The sequence below is a fragment of the Nyctereutes procyonoides genome, unplaced genomic scaffold (assembly GCF_905146905.1).
Source record: "Nyctereutes procyonoides isolate TBG_1078 unplaced genomic scaffold, NYPRO_anot_genome, whole genome shotgun sequence".
NCBI lineage: Eukaryota > Metazoa > Chordata > Mammalia > Carnivora > Canidae > Nyctereutes > Nyctereutes procyonoides.
The window spans coordinates 44,729,183-44,749,575 of NW_026575133.1; the positions used below are offsets into that span (position 1 = coordinate 44,729,183).

Sequence of the window (20,393 nt, forward strand, 5' to 3'; positions counted from 1 at the left end):
TCTCATGTCAGGCAGCCTGGGTGGCTCAGCGGTTTAGCGCTGCCTTCAGCCCAGGGTGTGATCTTGGAGACCCAGGATCGAGTCCCACGTCAGGCTCGCTGCATGGAGCCTGCCTCTCCCTCTGCCTGTGTCTGTGCCTCTCTCTGTGTGTGTGTGTGTCTCTCATGAAAAAGTAAATAAAATCTTTTAAAAAAAAAAGAACTATCTCATATTGCTTTTAGAGATCTACAATGTACAAATCTGGAAAATAGCTCACCTGGCAATGAAAAGCCAGAACCAGGTAACCAGGGAAAAGGTGCTCTAGAGTCTAGACAGCATCTAGTCCTTTCCTGATGCATAGATTCTTCCTTACGTACCAAAACTTCTCATATGGAGTTGAAAAGTAAAAAAAGCAAGATGAAAACAACAGCATTCTGACCTGACCCTTGGATGTCTCTTTACTCTTTCAGAGGCTAAAAAAACATCACTTGTGGAGGCTGAGGGGGGAAAGGGGCTTCAGGTGGTGAGAGGCTGCCCTGGGAGTCTTCTGAAAACCTGTGAATCTAGGACTTCAAGCCACTGAGCACAACATTCTAAAGAAATTCTGAATTAAGTTCTTTCAATCAGGGACACCTGGGTGGCTCAGCAGTTGAGCATCTGCCTTCGACTCAGAGTGTGATCCTGGGGAGCTGGGATCGAGCCCTATGTCAGGCTCCCCACAAGAAGCCTGCTTCTCTCTCTGCCTATGTCTCTGCCTCTCTCTGTGTGTCTCTCATGAATAAATAAATATTTTTAAAATTCCTTTAATCATAGCCATCTGGGGAAGATATTGGCTTGCATTTCCCCCCCTTTTCAGGAACCTATAATCCCCAAGAGATCAAGATCCAAAAATCAAGTCTCTGTTTGACTTTACAGAGGAATTTGGCTTTGGCAGCATGTAGACCTCAGTGTCTGGACTCTGCCCTGACAGTTTGGCCAGGAGGGAGGTGGGTTAGAGGACTCCGAGCTGGGCAATCTCAGATACTGGCAGCAGGAGAGGCAGAGAGCAGGACTGTCATCCAGAAAAGACTAAAAACAAACCAAACTGAGAAAAAAATAGATTGTTGAATTTGCCAACCTCCTATCACCCCAACAACGGAAGAAGGAATGAGACTGTCTGATGTGGTATTTGATGAAGCTTCCAGGGGATTTGTTTTCTTCTGCTTTGTTGGTGCTGTCAACTTGTCCCGCTGAAAATATTCCTGCATGCTGCATGACTTGAAGAAGTTTCTTCATGTTTTTGTACCTGTTTTCTCATCTATAAAATGGGGACAAGAACAGTCTTACTTCATAGGAATTTTTTGAGGATTAAATGATCTAGGACATGCACGTCAAGTACCCAGGAGTACTCAGCACACAGTAAAGGCTTGGTAAGTCTTGGATGATATTACTATTAATAATCATTTTTCTAAATGTGAGATGTCCAGGCATACACAGTTTCTTGGGATGCCTGAGTTTTGATTGAGAGACCATATTAGTAGCATCTTTCTAGGACACTCGCAATTCAAATATCTTATGGAACTGCCTAATTATAATGCAGAGCAGACGTATAAGTTTTGGAAACTACAACCATTGCTCTAATGGGAAAAAGAGAACAGACTGTCTGCATGAGGCTGAAAACTTTGAATTGCCCTAGTGGAAATTCCATCTAAAGTAGTAACACCTCTTATTAATAATTAATTCAGTGCTTGATATGAACCAGGCATTGTTCTAGTTCCTGCAGTTTGCTTATTTTTAATCAAAAGTCTTCAAAAAAAAAAAAAAACCACACTACTTCATTTTCTATTTGCAGTGGAGAAATAGAAATTAAACAACACTTCTGACTTCCTCTAGCGTCAGCTTCTGCTCCATCCGATCCTGGCCCAGATTAGAACAACATATGCTGGCTTTATCTAAATTTACCACAGTTTTCCTGCTTTAACATTAAAGAGTAAGTTACAACGTTATTGTATTTGAAGATATGTGAAATTTAAGTGCTCATATTTCCATTTTCAGGTATCCAATTTTGATAGTCTGTAACTTTCTAGTCAGAGTTTATACTGGGGTCACTGTAGGAACTGGTGGGTTATCAAGAAGAGTATAAAACATAGTTGCTAAAATAATTTAGGCATCTTGGGTAATGGGAAGCAAATTTTGCAAATTTATTTTCACCAGTTTAGCTCTTCCAGGCCTTCAAAATTAAAAAAAAAAAAGTCTGGAATTAGGGGCAGAGCAATATTATGGAACTTAGCTGTGTCCACTCCACCGACCACTAGTAGAGATACCACATTTGAGTTTCTCCTCCACAGGCAAAGTGACTCAGAAAGCTGAGGGTATCTTAGAGGGTAGAGGGATCTACAGTACCCACAGCAAATTGCTATTCAGGTCCCACACTCTGTTCCCTTCTAGTAAACACAAAATGTGGGGCTCCCTGGGTGGCTCAGCGGTTTAGCGCCTGCCTTTGTCCCAGGGTATGATCCTGGAGTCCGCGGATCAAGTCCCACATCGGGGTCCCTGTATGGAGTCTGCTTCTCCCTCTGCCTGTGTCTCTGCCTCTCTCTGTGTGTTTCTCATAAATATATAAAATCTTTAACAAATTAATAAACACAAATTGAAAACCTTGTCATTTCTTTTTATTTTCTTTCCTATCTTTTGAAATGATTATAAGGACAATTGACCTAGTCTAAGAATGTACACGAGCTTCAAGGTTATTATATAAAATCCACAGTGCTGTAGGGCTAATGAATGTCAGCCCTGTGAGCTACACCCACACAGAGGGAGAAAAATGCTGTCCGGAAGCCAGCTGCAAACGTCTGGAAGGAGGTAGCTCAAAACCAGGGGTAAGTGATATGACAGGGAAAAGGAGGCATCACCTTAACAATGGCCACAAAGGGATGCAAGATGCCTCAATCTTCAACCCGAGAGACCAAGTTGCTTTGGGGATCCTACAATGGGAGAATTTCGCAAAGGAAATGGAAGAGGGGGAGCAAAACGCATCCAGCTTTGGAGAAAGGAATTAAACTAAAATGTCATGGAAATAAAAGGCAAGTGTGTGCACTCAAAAATTCAACCCGACTAGATGTTCCAGAGGGGGGAAAAATGTGACTTTGATAAACCCCAGGGAGTGAGATTAAAATAGGAAGCTAGCAAAGTAATAGCAGGAATGTGTCTGACCGGGCTCCTGGCCACTCACAAAATGCAATGCTGAGAAAATCCAAAGACTGAGCTTCTCCAAGTAGTTGTTAATATGATAGCAGTGATTTATTTTTAACACAGGGAACGATCAATGCTCTGCCGATGCAAAGGTGGAGGTGTCCTCACTCTGTGCTAATGAACTCTGGTCCTTCCTGTCTGCTGAGGATTGCAGTATGCCACGGCGTGCCACGGCATGCTTCATTGTTCAATCAAGACTTTCTGCAGCTGTTACAGATCTGCCCTACAAACCAGAACTTTGAGTTCGCAGCTGATGGTGGCTGGCCTTGTGTCCCCGTGGAGCAGAGGACAGAGCACCCGCTCACCTTGTGAATCCCGTTTCCTCCTGTGTAAAGAGCCTCCTCTCCTCTCACTTTTCAGACCATAAAGGTAAGCCCAGACCAGCTTTATTTATCTGCTGGAGGAAGCAGCTGATCAAAGACACCTTTCTACTTTTTTGCTTCAGACACTGGTTTCACCAAATACAAGACCACTCTCATTTCATCTTATAGGGCAAAACAAAGTATAGAAAATGACTCATTCCTGGAGGGGGGGAGGTTGTATCAGAACAGAGAGGGCAAGAGCAAAATAGTAATTTGTACAGCATTCTTACTTGCATTCCTTGCTATGGAGAAGATACATAAGTCAAATAATAATTACAATGTCACTGCTTCTTATAATTTGCCCAAGGCTGGAGGGGGGCTGCAACATTTAATCCAGATCATATAATCTTAGGTGTAATAATAAAGGCAAGGCATCCTTGAAGCAACCTCCAAAGCTCTGCTAGTGGTGCCAGCAGCTGGAACAGGGAGTTCTGGAAGCAAGGACAAGAAGGGGTCTACACCTCCTCACATTCATGGGATAAACGTGGCTTTCAATGTGAATGCTCTTTCCCTCTTCTTCAGTTCCCCCGAACTTTCAATTCAGGAAACCTTTACAGATGGGAATTAAGCACCATGTCACTGAAAGCCTGACACTGGAGATGTCACTAGCACCAAATAGCACAGGATCCCTTTCGCCCAAGGAACAGCTTGTAGGGGCTTAAACTGTCCAAAGAAAACTTCTGTAAAAGTCCACTGAACTGATTTCAAGAGTGCATGCTGCATTATTCAGCCATAAAAAGAATGAAATCTTGCCATTTGTGACAATATGGATGACCTTGAGGGTATTATACTGAGGGAAATAAAGCAAAGACAGAAAAACAAATACTGTATGATTTCACTTATATATGTGGAATCTAAAAACCAAAGTAAATAAAACAAAACAGAAACAGATCACTGATACCTAAGAGAAATAGAGGAGGAGGGGAGGGGGATGAGCAAAATAGGCAAAGGGATGAAGAGGCACAAACTTCCAGTTTTAAAATAAATAAGCCATGGAAATATATTATACAGCATAGGAAATATAATTAATAATACTGCAATAAATTTGTATGGTGACAGATGGTAAGTACTCTTATTTTGAGGATCATTTCATAATGTCTAAAAATATTAAATTGTTATGATGGACATCTGAAACTAATAGGATATTGGATGTCAATTATCTTTCAATAAGAAAAAGGGAATGCATGCTACATTTATTATCAGCTGGAGTAATACATGGTATTTAATATGCTCATCATTTTTTAAGATTTATTTATTTGTGTGAGAGAGTGTGCGGGCACAGGGGGTAGAGGGAGAGAGAGAATCTCAAGCAGACTCCCCACTAAGTGGGGAGCTCAACACGGAGCTCAGTCTCACAACCCTGAGACCATGATTTGAGCCAAAATCAAGAGTCAAGACATGTAGCCAAGCCAACTGTACCACCCATGCTCCCCAGTGTTCATCATTTTAGATGGCAACCATAAGTTCTACACCACACAATTCTGATTTGGGAAGTAGCCAGCAAAGAAAGAGGAGAAAGTAAACAAGACCTGGGAACAACTCGAAAGGAATGAGAGATGGAAACTTAAGACTAGCATGCCCCACCCAACGGGTACAAGAAGAGTTCAAGCCTCGCATCCTTACAGAATTGGATTCTAAACAGCATGACCGTGGGCCAGCCGCATTCTCTCTCCCAGAATGTCTGCTTTCTCATCTCCAAGTGGAGATAATATCTAATTTGTGAACTTTTCAGAGGATTAAAAACAAGACATAGAAAGCATGTCATATAAAAGCCTGCCCAAGCAGGTGTCAGGGTAAATGGCACCTACCAGAGGTATTATTTTTACATGCTTGTTGACAGTACAGGTTAGGAAGAATTGATTTGGTCTTGATAGAGAATTGCATGCTTGGAGTACATGCTGAGCACTCAGAATCTCAGGAAATGTGGATAGATAGGCATCGCCGGATTCAAGTAGGTCACTAGAAGTAATATTTATAGGTGGTTATCCAACCTAAGGAGGTATCACAAGAAGACAGGTTGTATTTCACTACCCAAGTCCAAGTGCTTCCAGAGGGTATGAAGGGGATGAGAGTCTTTGGTGGGCTGAAGAATTTCAGATATCTATGTGCATATGTCTTTTAAACAGAGTAGCCCTGCCACACACCCCCTTGTGCAACGCTAAACCAGGCAGGGTGCACACCTGATACTCAAGTGGTCCCTTTTGGGGACAGCAGTCTGAGCAGAGGTATCAGAGTAGTCCTCAGCTTGGAAGTGGGGTGTATCAGAATCCAGAGGATCCCTGAGTAACCGCTGAAAATTGCATACAGGAGATTTCAGTACCCCTTCTTTGAAGGGCGTTCAAGGAACTCCATGGAAGATGGGGAAAGCCTTACTGGAGAACTCAGCTTTTAGTCCAACAGACAAGATCAGGAATGCAAAATCACCAACTAAGAAATGTACTCTGAAGAGACCTTAGGATGAGGCTTTTTCCACATAGAAGTGATCAAAACATGGAAAAGCAATAGAGTTTAGGGCATTGACATGATTACTATAGAAATTATAAAGGAGAGAAGGCTGGGATATTGGAAGCAAAACAGAGATATCCCAATGGCACAATCAAAGTTGATGACATAAGCAAGAAGAGGTCATTGTAGACAGAGCCCTTGACTGGATCCCTTTTTTAGAGGGAGAATAGGATGCGGCCATGAGAATGAGGAACTGAGGTAGAATGGAAAAAGGGATCCCTGGATATGAGAAGACTGAGGAACTGTGAAGATGAGATACATTTCAGGTGGATATTGAAGAACTGTAAGATAATATCGGGACTTGGGATGAAGAATTGATGCCAAGGATTTGGAAGATGGAGGAAGAGAGAAGGGGCAATCCGTGTTGGCAACTAGACCATGACAAAGTGGCCAAGTTAAGTGAATTCCAAAGAAATGGACATTTTTATTTTCTTCCACAAGATTGAAAATAATTGTCTGGAGGCAGCATGGAGGATCAAGGACAGCATCAACTACCACATGTAAATACCCAAAATCACAGCTAGAAAATGATGGGGTTGATATTTGAACTCAAGAACCTGGAAAATACTAGCAGCAGCCTTGCTCTGCTTAGTTGCGGGGTATAACTTCCATCTCCTTCTCCCTCAATATCACCCCCTCCATGTCTATATATTCTTGCCCAATCCTGGCACTTTTGCCTCATCTACTCCTCCTCTGTCCAAGGAGGCACTGGTCTTCTCCCACCCCCATCAAGTGGAAGATTGCGTTTCTTCTATTAGGTTGATCTCTGATTTTCTCAACCCAAAATTCGGACAGCAGAGGAATTTCAACCTCTCCAGGACAGTAGAAATAGCTGTAAGGCTGTAAAGGTCATGAAGAAAAAAGACCAGAATTTTAGGTCCAAGTTCAATTATGGAGTTGTGCAAACAACCCATGGTCAGGCTAGACAGAAGCATAATGAATGAAAGAAGAGAGTGGGCTTCTTGGAGCACAGAAAACAGATGACTCCCAGTCAGGCTCATTGAGGGCTCCGCACATAGTCATTTCATCAGCTGCTTACGCAAGAAAGACCTAGAAAACCCCAGAAGCATTCCATATGGAAGAGCAAATCCCTACTTTCTGTAAAGTAAATGGAAAGCAGTTAACTACTGGCAAATATTTTTCATTGTCATCATTCCTGCTTATTGATGTAATTCAGCTTCTGGTTTTTATTGCCACCTACTCTGTTTATGTAAGAGCTTTATTGATAGAAACTTGATACGTATTTACTTTACCTCGAGGAAGAGGACAATCAATCTAATAGGTCTCCAAATAAGTCAGTCTTCATGGGGACCCATCTTGTGAAGGGACAGAGTGGTAAATAATATGACATCATCTGGAAGGTCAACCCTCCCAAAGTTCTTCCACCAGGGAAATCTGAGATTCTATCCAAGGTTGCTTACTCTTTTCCAGGCTTCCATGGTGAACATTATCTCTAACCTCCTTTCAAAGTGAAATTACCAGAGGACTCATTGATTGTCACTAATAGTAAATGTGAATGTACTTGTGGAAATTTGTATCTCTTACTGTAGACAGCACCACTCCAGCTAAGCCAGGTGTTTAACACACGAATTCCTTAACACATCATATCTAGTGTCAGGCTTTCTTTTTTTTTTAATAAATTTATTTTTTATTGGTGTTCAATTTGCCAACATACAGAATAACAGCCAGTGCTCTCATCCCGGCAAGTGCCCACCTCAGTGCCCACCACCCAGTCACCCCCCCCCCCGTCCACCTCCCCTTCCACTGCCCCTAATTCGTTTCTCAGAGTTAGGAGTCTCTCATGTTCTGTCTCCCTTTCTGATATTTCCCACTTATTTTTTTTCCTTTCCCCTTTATTCCCTTTCACTATCTTTTATATTCCCCCAAATGAATGAGACCATATAATGTTTGTCCTTCTTCGATTGACTTATTTCACTCAGCGTAATACCCTCCAGTTCTATCCACATAGAAGCAAATGGTGGGTATTTGTCGTTTCTAATGGCTGAGGAATATTCCATTGTATACATAGACCACAGCTTCTTTATCCATTCATCTTTCGATGGACACCGAGGCTCCTTCCACAGTTTGGCTACTGTGGACATTGCTGCTAGAAACATCGGGGTGCAGGTGTCCCGGCGTTTCATTGCATCTGCATCTTTGGGGTAAATCCCCAGCAGTGCAATTGCTGGATCGTAGGGCAGGTCTATTTTTAACTCTTTGAGGAACCTCCACACAGTTTTCCAGAGTGGCTGCACCAGTTCACATTCCCACCAACAGTGTAAGAGGGTTCCCTTTTCTGCACATCCTCTCCAACATTTGTGGTTTCCTGCCTTGTTAATTTTCCCCATTCTCACTGGTGTGAGGTGGTATCTCATTGTGGTTTTGATTTGTATTTCGCTGATGACCAGGGATGCGGAGCATTTCCTCATGTGCTTGTTGGCCATGTCTATGTCTTCCTCTGTGAGATTTCTCTTCATGTCTTTTGCCCATTTCATGATTGGATTGTTTGTTTCTTTGGTGTTGAGTTTAATAAGTTCTTTATAGATCTTGGAAACTAGCCCTTTATCTGATACGTCATTTGCAAATATCTTCTCCCATTCTGTAGGTTGTCTTTGAGTTTTGTTGACTGTATCCTTTGCTGTGCAAAAGCTTCTTATCTTGATGAAGTCCCAATAGTTCATTTTTGCTTTTGTTTCTTTTGCTTTCGTGGATGTATCTTGCAAGAAGTTACTGTGGCCAAGTTCAAAAAGGGTGTTGCCTGTGTTCTCCTCTAGGATTTTGATGGAATCTTGTCTCACATTTAGATCTTTCATCCATTTTGAGTTTATCTTTGTGTATGGTGCAAGAGTGCACTCTCTTGTGCCATACACAAGTGTGTACCATACACAAAGATAAACTCAGGCTTTCTTTTATATCTAAGACTGTGCATGCATGCACACACATGAGCACACACGCACACACGCACACACACACACATAAGCACGCATGCACTCCCCACTGCCTTCTCCTTTTTCCTCAATGGTCCACAGGGCAGGACGGACCATGTGATTAGAGGAGAGAAGGTAAGCTCTGTGTGGCTCAGCAGGAGAGGTCTTCTCAAAGGGTGGATTTTATCTTAAGTTAGTTAATCTCCCAAATATCTGTGCTCCTCTGTCTGTTGGCAACTGCATATCACCACCAGCACCCCACCACCACCTTTAAGGGTCTCTTTCTTTGTGCATCAAAGAAGCCTGGAACCAGGGATCCCTGGGTGGTGCAGCGGTTTGGCGCCTGCCTTTGGCCCAGGGCGTGATCCTGGAGACCCGGAATCGAATCCCACGTCGGGCTCCCGGTGAATGGAGCCTGCTTCTCCCTCTGCCTGTGTCTCTGCCTCTCTCTCTCTCTCTGTATGACTATCGTAAATAAAATAAAATTTAAAAAAAAAAAAGAAGCCTGGAACCATATCTACCTGACTCTGCCTCCATGTATGGTTGCACCTCAGTCTGCACATGAGAAGCACTCCTGTGAGAATCAGAAGATGGAAAATAAAGAAGTGGCCAGTATTTTCCAAGGCAGTAACCTTAATTGCAGTAAAACCCAGTGTAGATGTCCTTCTCAGAGAGGCCTTTGAATAAATAAAAATCCCTATTACCTTAATGACATTTAAATCCAAACTTCCCAAAGCCTGTAAAAATGTTCTCTAACATACCGGGATATATACAAATAAATTACCGCTAAATTTAAACGATTATTGGAAATTATCAGATATTGTACTTTTAACCCCAGAAATGCAAGCAGAAATTTGTCTGCACATCCATATAGTGCTTACATTATCTGAGTCTTATTAGAACCACTTTAGAAAACACACTAGTTTTTGCCATTTTAGCACATAACATATGTAACTCCTGTTGGTCCTATTTCTCTGGAGAACTCTGATACAATAATCAATCTTAGCTTATATACTTTCCCGGCACTAGGTAATGTATCCAAAAAAAATGTTCATTGAGCACCTACTAAATATTAAGAATATAGTAGACACCAAGATGGCTCTGGCTCTTCTATTTCAAAGGGAACAAACACACAAAAGCCATTAAGCATATTAATATACAGCAAGTAGTGACAAAGCAATAAGGACAGAAAAAAAAAAACTTTTTGGACAAGGTGTCCTGAGAAGTCCTGTCTGGACAGCAGCATTGGAGCACCATCTGTATAAAGGTATGGGGTGCAGCCTGCAGGCACCTGGAGGAAGAGGAGCCCAACAGGTAGACTATGAAGACTCCAGGCCCCAAACAGGAAGCACGTTTGACTCACGTGGGCATTGTCACTGCACGCAGGCCCACACATACTTCCCATGGAAATTACATTGAGCTGCACTCAGGAGGCAGGCCTTGTCACTACCCAGCAGCCATGTTATCTTCCAGTCTCTACTTCCTTCTAGAAAAATGAAGCATTAGGACCAGATTGACGTTCCTTTCCAAAATATTCACAGAGGCCCTGCATTGGACATCCTCCTCACAAGGGTTTCCAATGTACAAGTAAACACTCTAAGGAACAGTCCAGTAAGGAACTCATAGAACTATTTAATTGAATGCTTTTGAATTTATTTGGTCTCAAACTCTAGTTCTGTTACTAATAGAATTTGAGTTCCTTGAAAAGATTTTAAGAAACACCAGACTCTAAGGAGCCAATTTATCTATGTACTAAAAGCTGTCTGAATAATGGGATATAAAATCATATATACCCTCTCCCCTCCATCGCTCCTGCTGTCCAGCTAGCAGGCCCTAGGATTTTTTTAAAAAAGCGACTGGAGAGAGAGCAGCTTTTAAATTTATTTTTGGAAACTTTCTTACATATAAATTCCTATGTGAAAAAAATAATAAAAATAAATAAGTTCCTATGTGAACTGTCAATAAACAAAGCAAATAAAAATCAGAGATTCCTAGGCTGAAGCAAAGGTCTGGATTTGAGGTGACATCATCTGCTCTCTGTCGTGTGCTGGGATCACACCGCCCTCTAGTGTCTCATCTTCAAAGACAGCTACAGAAATCTTTCAAACTTCGAGCCTCAGAGTTGCTCCAAATTGCTGTTTGCTAAGCTGTGACTCTCAGAGTGAGGTCCCCAGCCAATAGACAGCGTCAGCACAGGAATTTGTTAGAAATGAATATTCAGTTTCAACCCTTCCCTGCAAAGACCTGCTGAATCAGTAAGTGGGGAAGAGACTCAAGGGTCGGTGTTTAAACACTTTCTCCGAATGAGGAACAAAACCACTCAGCCCATCACCCACAGGTGGGAGTAGCACTTTTTTTTGTAACCCGTTTCTTTCAATTAAGAAAACAAAGTTGAACTCGGAACAGCCTACTGAAAGCCAAAAATTCACAGAGGAGTTTCTATACCTAGGATTTGTTCAGCAATTTCCACTCTATGCTATTCTTTCACACTCAATATGTATTACATCCATTCCAACGGTACCAGTGGGCCCAATTTATCTGTAGCACTGTCATGAATAACCAAAGAAAGTTCTAGAATGGACCTGGCCATCCTTTCTTTAAAAGAAAATTTCTGTAGTGATAATGCCCATCATAAAACATAGGGTTTGGGGACAACTGGGTAGCTGAGTGGTTGAGCATCTGCCTTTGGATCAGAGTGTGATCCTGGGGTCTTGGGATCGAGTCCCACATTGGGCTTCCTGCGTGGAGCCTGCTTCTCCCTCTGCCAATGTCTCTGCCTCTCTCTCTCTCACTGTGTGTGTGCGTCTCGTGAATAAATAAATAAAATCTTTACAAAAAATAGGGTTTGCATTGTGAAGTAGGGCTGAAAACCTTGTAACTCTAGCCTGTGTTTAATAGATACACAGGATGATATTCTATCATAAGTCTTTTTTCTGGCCAGCCATGCTTAATTTATGTTCTTTTCAGACCAGGCATAACAAATACGGGTGTACAAATGAATCACAGCGATTTTACTACAACTACAAGAAAACTGGCTTTCTTCCTTCTTTTCTTTCCTTCCTTCCCCATAGGCTTCCTGAGTACTTGAGGCGGATGAGGGCTCTCTTAGCTGAAAGCACAAACTCTACCAAAGATGCCCTGAGAACATCAGCCTCCTGTACAAAAGACACCTTTATTGCTATCGTGGCACACTTGTACTAAAATTTGATAACTTGATAAAGAAGAGAGACCCAGTAAAAAGGAGTGCAATCATTAGAAACATCAGTATCTCGGTGGGAAAGTCAATATAAAATAAATTTATGAGTAATTGACTAAGCTCTAAGGAAATTTATAAATTTTTATTTAAAGATTGCAGTTTGCTTAGGCAGGTGACCTAAAAGGGTGGGGCACTCCTCCACCATTTCTGCAATTCATGTAATGAGAACACTTCAGTTTTTTTGAACCACCACCATATGGGGTATAACCAATGTTTATTGCTTAGCTGTAGATATTTATAGGTAGCTACCAAAACAAACTGGCAAATTTTACCCAATATATAAATAAAGACTCATTTGTCCTATTTATAGTCAACCATAATGAAAGTACGGATATAAGGAAATCCAGGATAGAATATATTTAATGAAAGGGTTTTCATGTGTAATACATTGTACGTTGTGTCCAAATAATCAAAAATTCAAATTAGGTGTTTCAGAATTGATATCAGCTTCCTCGGGTGGCTATAACAAAGTACAACAAAACGAGGTAGGTTTAAGACATCAGAAATGTATTGCCTCTCTCATAGTTCTGGAGATTAAAAGTCTAGAACTAAGGTGTCAATATTCCTAAAAGGATTATCTCTCCCCCTGAAAGCTGTAGGGGAAGAGCTTTCTTTCTTTTTTTGGGGGGGGGGGTAGGCGGGGGGGGAAGAGCTTTCTTTGCTTCTGCCAACCTATGGTGTTTACTGGTAATTCTTACTGTTACTTGGTTTGTAGATGCATCATTCCAATCTTTCTTTGTGGTCACATGGCCACCTTCTCCCTGTGGGTCTTTGTATCTGTGTCTCTCCTTATAAACGTCTCAGTCATATTAAAATAAAGGCCCGGGAATCCCTGGGTGGCTCAGTGGTTTGGCACCTGCCTTTGGCCCAGGGTGCGATCCTGGAGTCCTGGGATCGAGTCCCGTGTTGGGCACCTGGCATGGAGCCTGCTTCTCCCTCCTCCTGTGTCTCTGCCTCTCTCTCTATGTCTATCATAAATAAATAAATAAATATTTAGAAAATAAAATAAAATAATAAAATAAAGGCCCACTCTACTTTAGAATGACCTCATCTTAGCTAATTACATCTGCAACAACCTTGTTTCCAAGTAAATTCCATTTTGAGGTATAAGGGGTTAGGACTTCAATATATTTTTGGGCAGGGACACAATTCAACCCATAAGAGTCCACCTTCTGGCCTCCCAAAATTCACATCCTTCCCACATGCAAAATTATATTCACCCCATTCCCAACATTCTGAAATGTCTTAACCATCCCAGTGTCCACTCTAAATCCAGACTCTCATCGAAATATCATCAGTTCACAGTCCAGAAATTTCATCTTCTGAACTGTATAAATCACTAATGGGTGAGACCTAGGGTATGATTCATCCTTTGGTAAAATTCACCTCCATCCGTGGAACCAGAAAAGAAGGTATCTGTTTACAAAATACAATATCACAGCATAGGGTAGAAAAGTCTCATTCCAAATAGGAGACATTGGAAGTCAAAAAGGGAGTAATGAGGGGCAGTCTGGGTGGCTCAGTAGTTTAGTGCCACCTTCGGTCCAGGGCGTGATCCTGGAGACCTGGGATCGAGTCCCACATTGGGCTCCCTGCATGTAGCCTGCTTCTCCTTCTACCTGTGTCTCTGCCTCTCTCTCTGTGTGTCTCTATAAATAAATAAAATCTTTTAAAAAAAGTGTGGGGGGGGGAGTAATGAGTCCCAAAGAAGTCTTAAAAACTAGCAGGGCAAGTTCCATTAGATGTCAAGACCTGAGAATAATCCCCTGTGGCTCGATGCTCTGTCCTCTGGTACTGCAGGATGGCAGCCTCACCCTGTTGGCCTGAGGGGGCCTCATCAGCCCAAACTTCTGCATCTGTGCCTCTGCCCTCAGAATCATCTTTTTTTTTTTTTTCTTTTCATGCTGCCTCTACCCCGTTAGTCCAGGGTGGTAGTGATTATGCTGAAATAAAATTCTCAAAGACCTGTCAGATTCCCATGCAATTCACAGAGGTCCAAATCATCAGACAAGTGGGTCTTCCACATAGCTTTCCAAGATAACCCCATCTCCATTTCTGGCTTCCACTAAGATGGTTGATTGGATCCATCAGCCACACACCTGAGTTCTTGAGCAAATGATTGTCCAGCCACACTGTTGGCACTGTGGATGAAGTATGCTGTCTAGATGGGCTGAGAATCTTCCCAGTCATTGGGTGCTGGCTCCTTTTTGCTTTGGCATTCCTTCTTTGATTTCTTTCTTTTCTCTCACATTTTTTATAAGCAGCAAGGAGAAGCCAGGCTGCATCTTCTAACACTGCTTGGAATTCTCCCCTCAAAATGTCCAGATTCATTGCTTACAAGTTCTAGTCTCCTTCCAACAATAGAACATAATTCAACCATGTTCTCTGTGATTTTATAACAAAAAGCACCTTTCTTCCGGGGTTGAATAACATGTTTTTCCTTCCCCTCTAGGACATCACCAAAAGCACCTTCAGCATTCATATTTCTAGCAACATTCTATTTCTGGTGATATATGTCTTCTCTAAGACCATAGACACCTTCTCTATAGCACTTCTCTCTTCTTTCTGAGCCCTCAACAGAATTGCCTTTAACGGCAATATTTCTACCAACAATCTCTTCACGGCATTCTAAATTTTTTCTATCAAGTACCTCAAAATTCTTCCAGCCTCTACCCATTATTCAGTTCCAAAGCCACTTCCATATTTTTGCATGTTTGTTGCAGCACCACATCACTTCCCAGTACCAACATTGGTATCAACAATTCATTAATCTTGTGATTTCCTGGGTGCAAGAGAAACACGCCATTGAAATGAGTCCCCAGTCATACCTGATAGCATCCAAATAGCAAGATGAGTGATGTGACCACTGAAAGTCAACAGAAAGAAAGCTATCTAATCGCCATTAAAAATGATGGGGCCATGTGGTCTGTGTGTGTATTAGCCAACACAGCTCGTTAGAATGGGAAGAGCTATGGATGCTTGGGTGGCTCCGCAGTTAAGCGTCTGCTTTCTGCTCAGGGCATGATCCTGGAGTCCTAGGATTAAGTCCCACATCGGGCTCCCTGCATGGAGTCTGCTTCTCTCTCTGCCTATGTCTCTGCCTCTTTGTGTGTGTGTCTCTCATGAATAAATAAACAGAATATTTAAAAAAAAAGAAAGAAAAGAAAAAGAAAAAAAGGAAGGAAGGAAGGAAGGAAGGAAGGAAGGAAGGAAGGAAGGAAGGAAGGAAGGAAGGGCAGAGCTAGGTCTGGATGGAAAATGTTGACCTGGAAAGCTGATTTAAATCATCTAGATTTTTTAAAAAACAATACTTTTGATACAGAGTAATGGTGAGCTGGAATATAGAGATCATTTTCTCTTAATTCTTTAAAAATTATAGTAAGTGTACATAAAATCTTTACATACAGTAAGTGTTCACTAATTTAGAGAAGACTCCAAATGAATTTAGTAAAACATCTAGATGGAGAAGTATAGGTGTGGACAGCATGTATTACGAGCAGAACATAACTAAACTGATTAAGAGTTCCCTTTATGGCAGACCATAAAGGTCTGATTAAAAGGCAAGTGAGTATGACTCATGATCTCTCCTATGTAAGTTAGTATTTATAAAGGGCTTTCAGACAATTTAATTCCTTAAAGAAACAGTTTTCCTTGCAATCTTAAACTGTGGATTGACTCTTTCAGTGTCTTCTTATTCTCTTAAATTCATTTTGAAGTTATTTCTACTTTGTGTACTGATGATCAGTGATTCTACTTAGCTGGGTCTATTATGAGCTGTTCCTCTATCAGTGGTTTATTGGTGGTGTGATTTGCTGGGTCTCTGGAACTAAACCAGATTCTCAAAGAAAGGCCAGGGAAAGACACTGGTGTTTAACTATGCTGGGCAGTGCCCTGAGTCCGCTCCTGTTGACCTCATTTACTCCTCACAAATACTAAAGTAGATCACTGTTACCTTCTCTTAATTAGTGAGACTCAGAGAGGCAAAGGAATTTGAGTAAGTTCAGTCACCTATGTTAAGTACAACAGAAAAAAAAAATCCATCAAAAGGTCCACATCACAGCAATTGCTGGGATACTTATTAAATGCCCACCCACTAGTGGCAGTGCACCAGCCCCTCAAGCAGCGAGAGCCCTGACACTACAGACACCCCCCACCTGAAGCAGCTGGGATAGATCTGTGTCCTGAAACAGAAGACCACTGTGTCAGTGCACCCAACAGCCTCAGGAAGACCAGAAGTTTGCATTTTGACATAACTAATTGCAAATCGGATCGTTTGTTTGGTAACATTTTAACTGCTTTGCAATGACCTTTGAAGCAACAGGTTAAAAATCAACTAAGAATTATCACCTAAAAAAAAAAAAAAAGAATTATCACCTGCTTGAACTATTAGCAATCATACCACTAGGGTAACTGAGATTGTAAATTCGGTATTTGTCTCTTTTTAATGCTATCACTCCACCATTCATTCCAAAAAGGGAAAAGATGGCTTGGAATTAGAAAAAGGGGTCTAAGGAAGGAAAGTTTGCATCTTTCACACTGGGTTCTTCACTCCCTTCAATCTCAGCGGAGAGCACATATCAGGGAACAGTGTACACCCGGGGTCTTCGAAGTTCTTCCTAGGGAGCCATAAGTTGTCCACAGGCCAAAAGGAATGCCAATGGCTTCAGAGGGGCTATGCAGTCAGAGCACCACTGAGAAAATAAACACACTGTCCTTTTGCAATAAGTGAGGATATCCGCAGGGGGCAAACTTGGAGCCCATCCTGGCAGCCATAGTCCTGATTTCACAATCAAGAGGATTCTGTATGTTGGTAAATTGAACACCAATAAAAAATAAATTTATTATTAAAAAAAAAAAAGAGGATTCCTTGTAGCTATTTCTCCACATGATCCCTTGTTACGTGAATCTTCCCGTTGTGGTGGTAATGGCTTCCAGACCAACCAGTCCACCCATTTTGAATTCAACCTCCTTGAACAAACTGGCTGCCAACATCTGGTGGGGCATGAGAAGTTACCCACCTGCACAGGTGAAGACAACTGAGCCCTTGGCCCATTGAGAAACTTGTCCAGGGCTCACACAACTCAAAAGGTGGATTCAAGATTTGAATTTGCTCAACTACAAAGGCCTCGTTCTTTTCACCAGGGAATCCTCATTTCATTATTCCAAAACTATTTTCAGAGCAACCTCCAGGGGCACCTGGATAGGGCTCACTTGGTTAAATGGCTGACTCTTGGTTTCAGCTCAGGTCATGGTCTCAGGGTCCTGGGATCGAGACCCACATCAGGCTCCGCGTTCAGCAGGGTTGGGGTGGAAGTCCTCCTTGGGATTGTCTCCCTATCCCTTCCCCCCTCCCCTTCTCTCTCTCTCTCTCTCTCTCTCTCTCTCTCTGTCTCTCTCAAATAAATAAATCTTTAGGGGGAAAAAAAGAGTGACCTCCATATTCTTGAGAATCAAACAGTGGCTTGCTGTTCCCACTCCACAGAACAAATTTACGTAACTAGAACGCTTAGAAAATATCTCCTCACTATTGTTTGAATTGTTCTGGTCAATTAGAAAACCCCACTGGGGTACAATCCAATGGCTATACTTTCAACAAACGTTTCCAGGAGATCTTTGATGTGTAAGGTTGTATGCCAGACTCCATGATGACAATCAATCCCTGCCCCCACGGAGCTGCCAAGCTAATGAGCAGATGTGCATGTCCATACCTTAGTGCTTTCCAGAGCCATCCATTCTACAGAATGCATAGTGTATGCTTACTGACTGGCATCCTTCTAACATGTGTTAATGCATGTAATCTTCAAAACAACATGAGGTAGGTATTATCATTCCCATTTTACAGATGAGAAGTCTGAGGTATCAAAAAGGTCCAGTAACTGGCCAAAGTTGACATGCTTGTAAGTAGCAGAGAAGAATTTGGACCCTATTGTCTCCAGAGCCCTGCCTCTGACTGTCACGCCATACTGCCTCACCTGGGCTGTAACTGAAAGGAAGCAGAGATTAAGGCGGGAGAGAAGATGGAGAGGGTCTGGAAGCTTCAGGGAAGAAATGGTCAATGACTGAGTGACTGAGTGAGCGATTGTGGTCCTCTCAGAGCAGTGGATTGCCTTTCTAAAGGCTGCCCATGTCTTCCCTCAGTCAGCTGAAGGTAAGGCTTATCCTCCCGAAAAAAAGTTCTCAGGTTTCAGTATTAGCAACAGGGGTGGGGAAAAATAGGAACAGAGCAAGAGCTAAATATCAACTCAGAAAAGTACTTCTGAGTACTGTTAAATTTCATCCATGACACCATATTGTCAAGATGTCATGTAATTCCTCTGAAGAGAGGTATTAAATGAAACCACTTGGGAAGATGACAATTCAAATTACTAGAAGATTCTCATGTTAAACCAAGGTTCACTCTGAGTTTGGTTCTCAGAAAGAACAAGGGGTCTATCTGCTTTATAAATCTTCACTAACCAAAGGCTATTTTATTCACCAGTTAAAAGCACTCATTAAAATGGATTTCCAGTTCATCAACCGCAACAAGGTAATAGGCTCATGATGGGGGCATGAAGCAGATGTTTGCTTAGCAACTATGTTTATCAAAATTCCACCAATCTTATCTAATGCCCAAGATTTCTGCCTGAGGAGAAATTCTCTGACTTCTTTCTACTGTAAAAGATTACGGGAGAGCATGACCGACAGGCTTGCCATACTGGGGAGTACTTTTTCCTCAGTGACCCCGCCATTCCAGCTGACATGAAACTTAACCTCCTTGCTTCAGTGTTTTTAAGTAACCATTACCATTCTCTTTAAACCAAGAAACCCAAAGACAAGACTCAAGTCCCTGTGTTTTGACCTGTGATATATATTTACTGTCACCACGATTTTCCTGTTTTCATTTTTAAGACCAAAGGACAAATGGAGCATGGGGACATTTGATGAAAAGAAACCATCAATCTTCTGACTTGCTTTTTTCTTTTTCCTCCAGCAGGTTAACCATCCATGAATTGTTGCCGGACATCACCAAGCCATTCCTGGGTTTTTCCCACAGTAAACCTCTGCTGCTTTGGATTCTTCTCAATGATGAAACCATCAGAGCCATTTGTCATACCTTATTTAGCAGGACCAGATAAAAATATAAGCCTCAGCACAGTAAGTTTAGTAACATGCTTATCTTAGATTTATATCTTGTTAGAACAACGTCTAAAGCCTTGGGTAAGAGCAAAGTATCAGCACTCCTTACAGTCTCAAATGTGAAAAATAGGCCTTAATGATTTCTATTTGTCATGTAAAAATATAAAACTTCGCCACCACAAAAATGTGGTGGCTTCAAAACAATCTGTCAGCTGTACAAAAGCAATACTCCAGGATGTCATTGCTTATTATCATGAACCTAAAATAAAGCCATGCTTACTTAGAGGATAGTATAAGATTTGGGTGGAAAAAGTTAGGAAAAAGTATATGCAAAAAATCCTCTGAAGCTTTTTTTTTTTTCTCTTTATGTACTGATATTAAGGCTGTTGTTAGCTTTCAGTTAGGTCGTAGGATCTAATCCTAAGGAGTCTATGAGTCAGTGGTTCTCAAAGTGGGGTCCTCAGACCAGTGCAAGAGCATCATTTCAGAACTTGTTAGAAATGTTCATATATAGGCCCTGCCCTGGAACTACTGAGTCTGAAAATCTGGTTGTTTTAACACACCCTCCAGGTGAATCTGACACATACTAACATCTGAGAACCATCACTTTAGTCACTGAACAATAATAAGATCACACAATTTGATTTATTTAGGGGAAAAAATGTCACACCCATTTTACAGGCTGGTTATTCAGCAAAAGCGGCATCACAGTTGTATCTCCCATGGCCTTCCTCTCCCAGAAACCATCCTCATGCTCCACCCAAACTAAGGAAATTCTGACCTCTAAACCAATCTAGCACTTTCTCTCCCAATTAAAAAAAAAAAAAAAAAAGCACATGCCAATCTTGAATGCCAGTAGGTGCAAAGAGGTTTGGCTGGGAGATAGCTCAGGGCTGGATTTATACTCCAGAGCCAGTCACAAAAAACAGATCTGGAAGGTAGCTTTTGCTGGGTTAGTGACTACACCTAAATGTCAGGAAGATCCAGAATAAAGTTCTACCAAACTCTAAGAACATT

The 20,393-nt window shown here is 41.7% G+C and overlaps 1 protein-coding gene across 8 annotated transcripts in view; it reads left to right on the forward strand.

Moving 5' to 3' along the window:
* The first annotated feature begins 1,025 nt into the window (after nucleotides 1–1,025).
* LOC129523378 (thiamine transporter 2-like) overlaps nucleotides 1,026–20,393 on the forward strand; it is a 47,625-nt gene continuing 28,257 nt past the window's right edge. Inside the window, exons 1-5 of one of the 8 annotated variants that reach the window (XM_055346232.1) lie at nucleotides 1,026–1,388; nucleotides 1,811–3,579; nucleotides 18,197–18,408; nucleotides 18,739–18,786; nucleotides 19,231–19,394. In XM_055346232.1, coding sequence (XP_055202207.1) covers nucleotides 19,245–19,394 — 150 coding nt within the window. In that variant the 5' untranslated portion in view covers nucleotides 1,026–1,388; nucleotides 1,811–3,579; nucleotides 18,197–18,408; nucleotides 18,739–18,786; nucleotides 19,231–19,244. The remainder of the gene's footprint in view (nucleotides 1,389–1,810; nucleotides 3,580–18,196; nucleotides 18,409–18,738; nucleotides 18,787–19,230; nucleotides 19,395–20,393) is intronic. The other 7 variants (XM_055346231.1, XM_055346234.1, XM_055346233.1 and 4 more) reach the window with 7 other exon arrangements.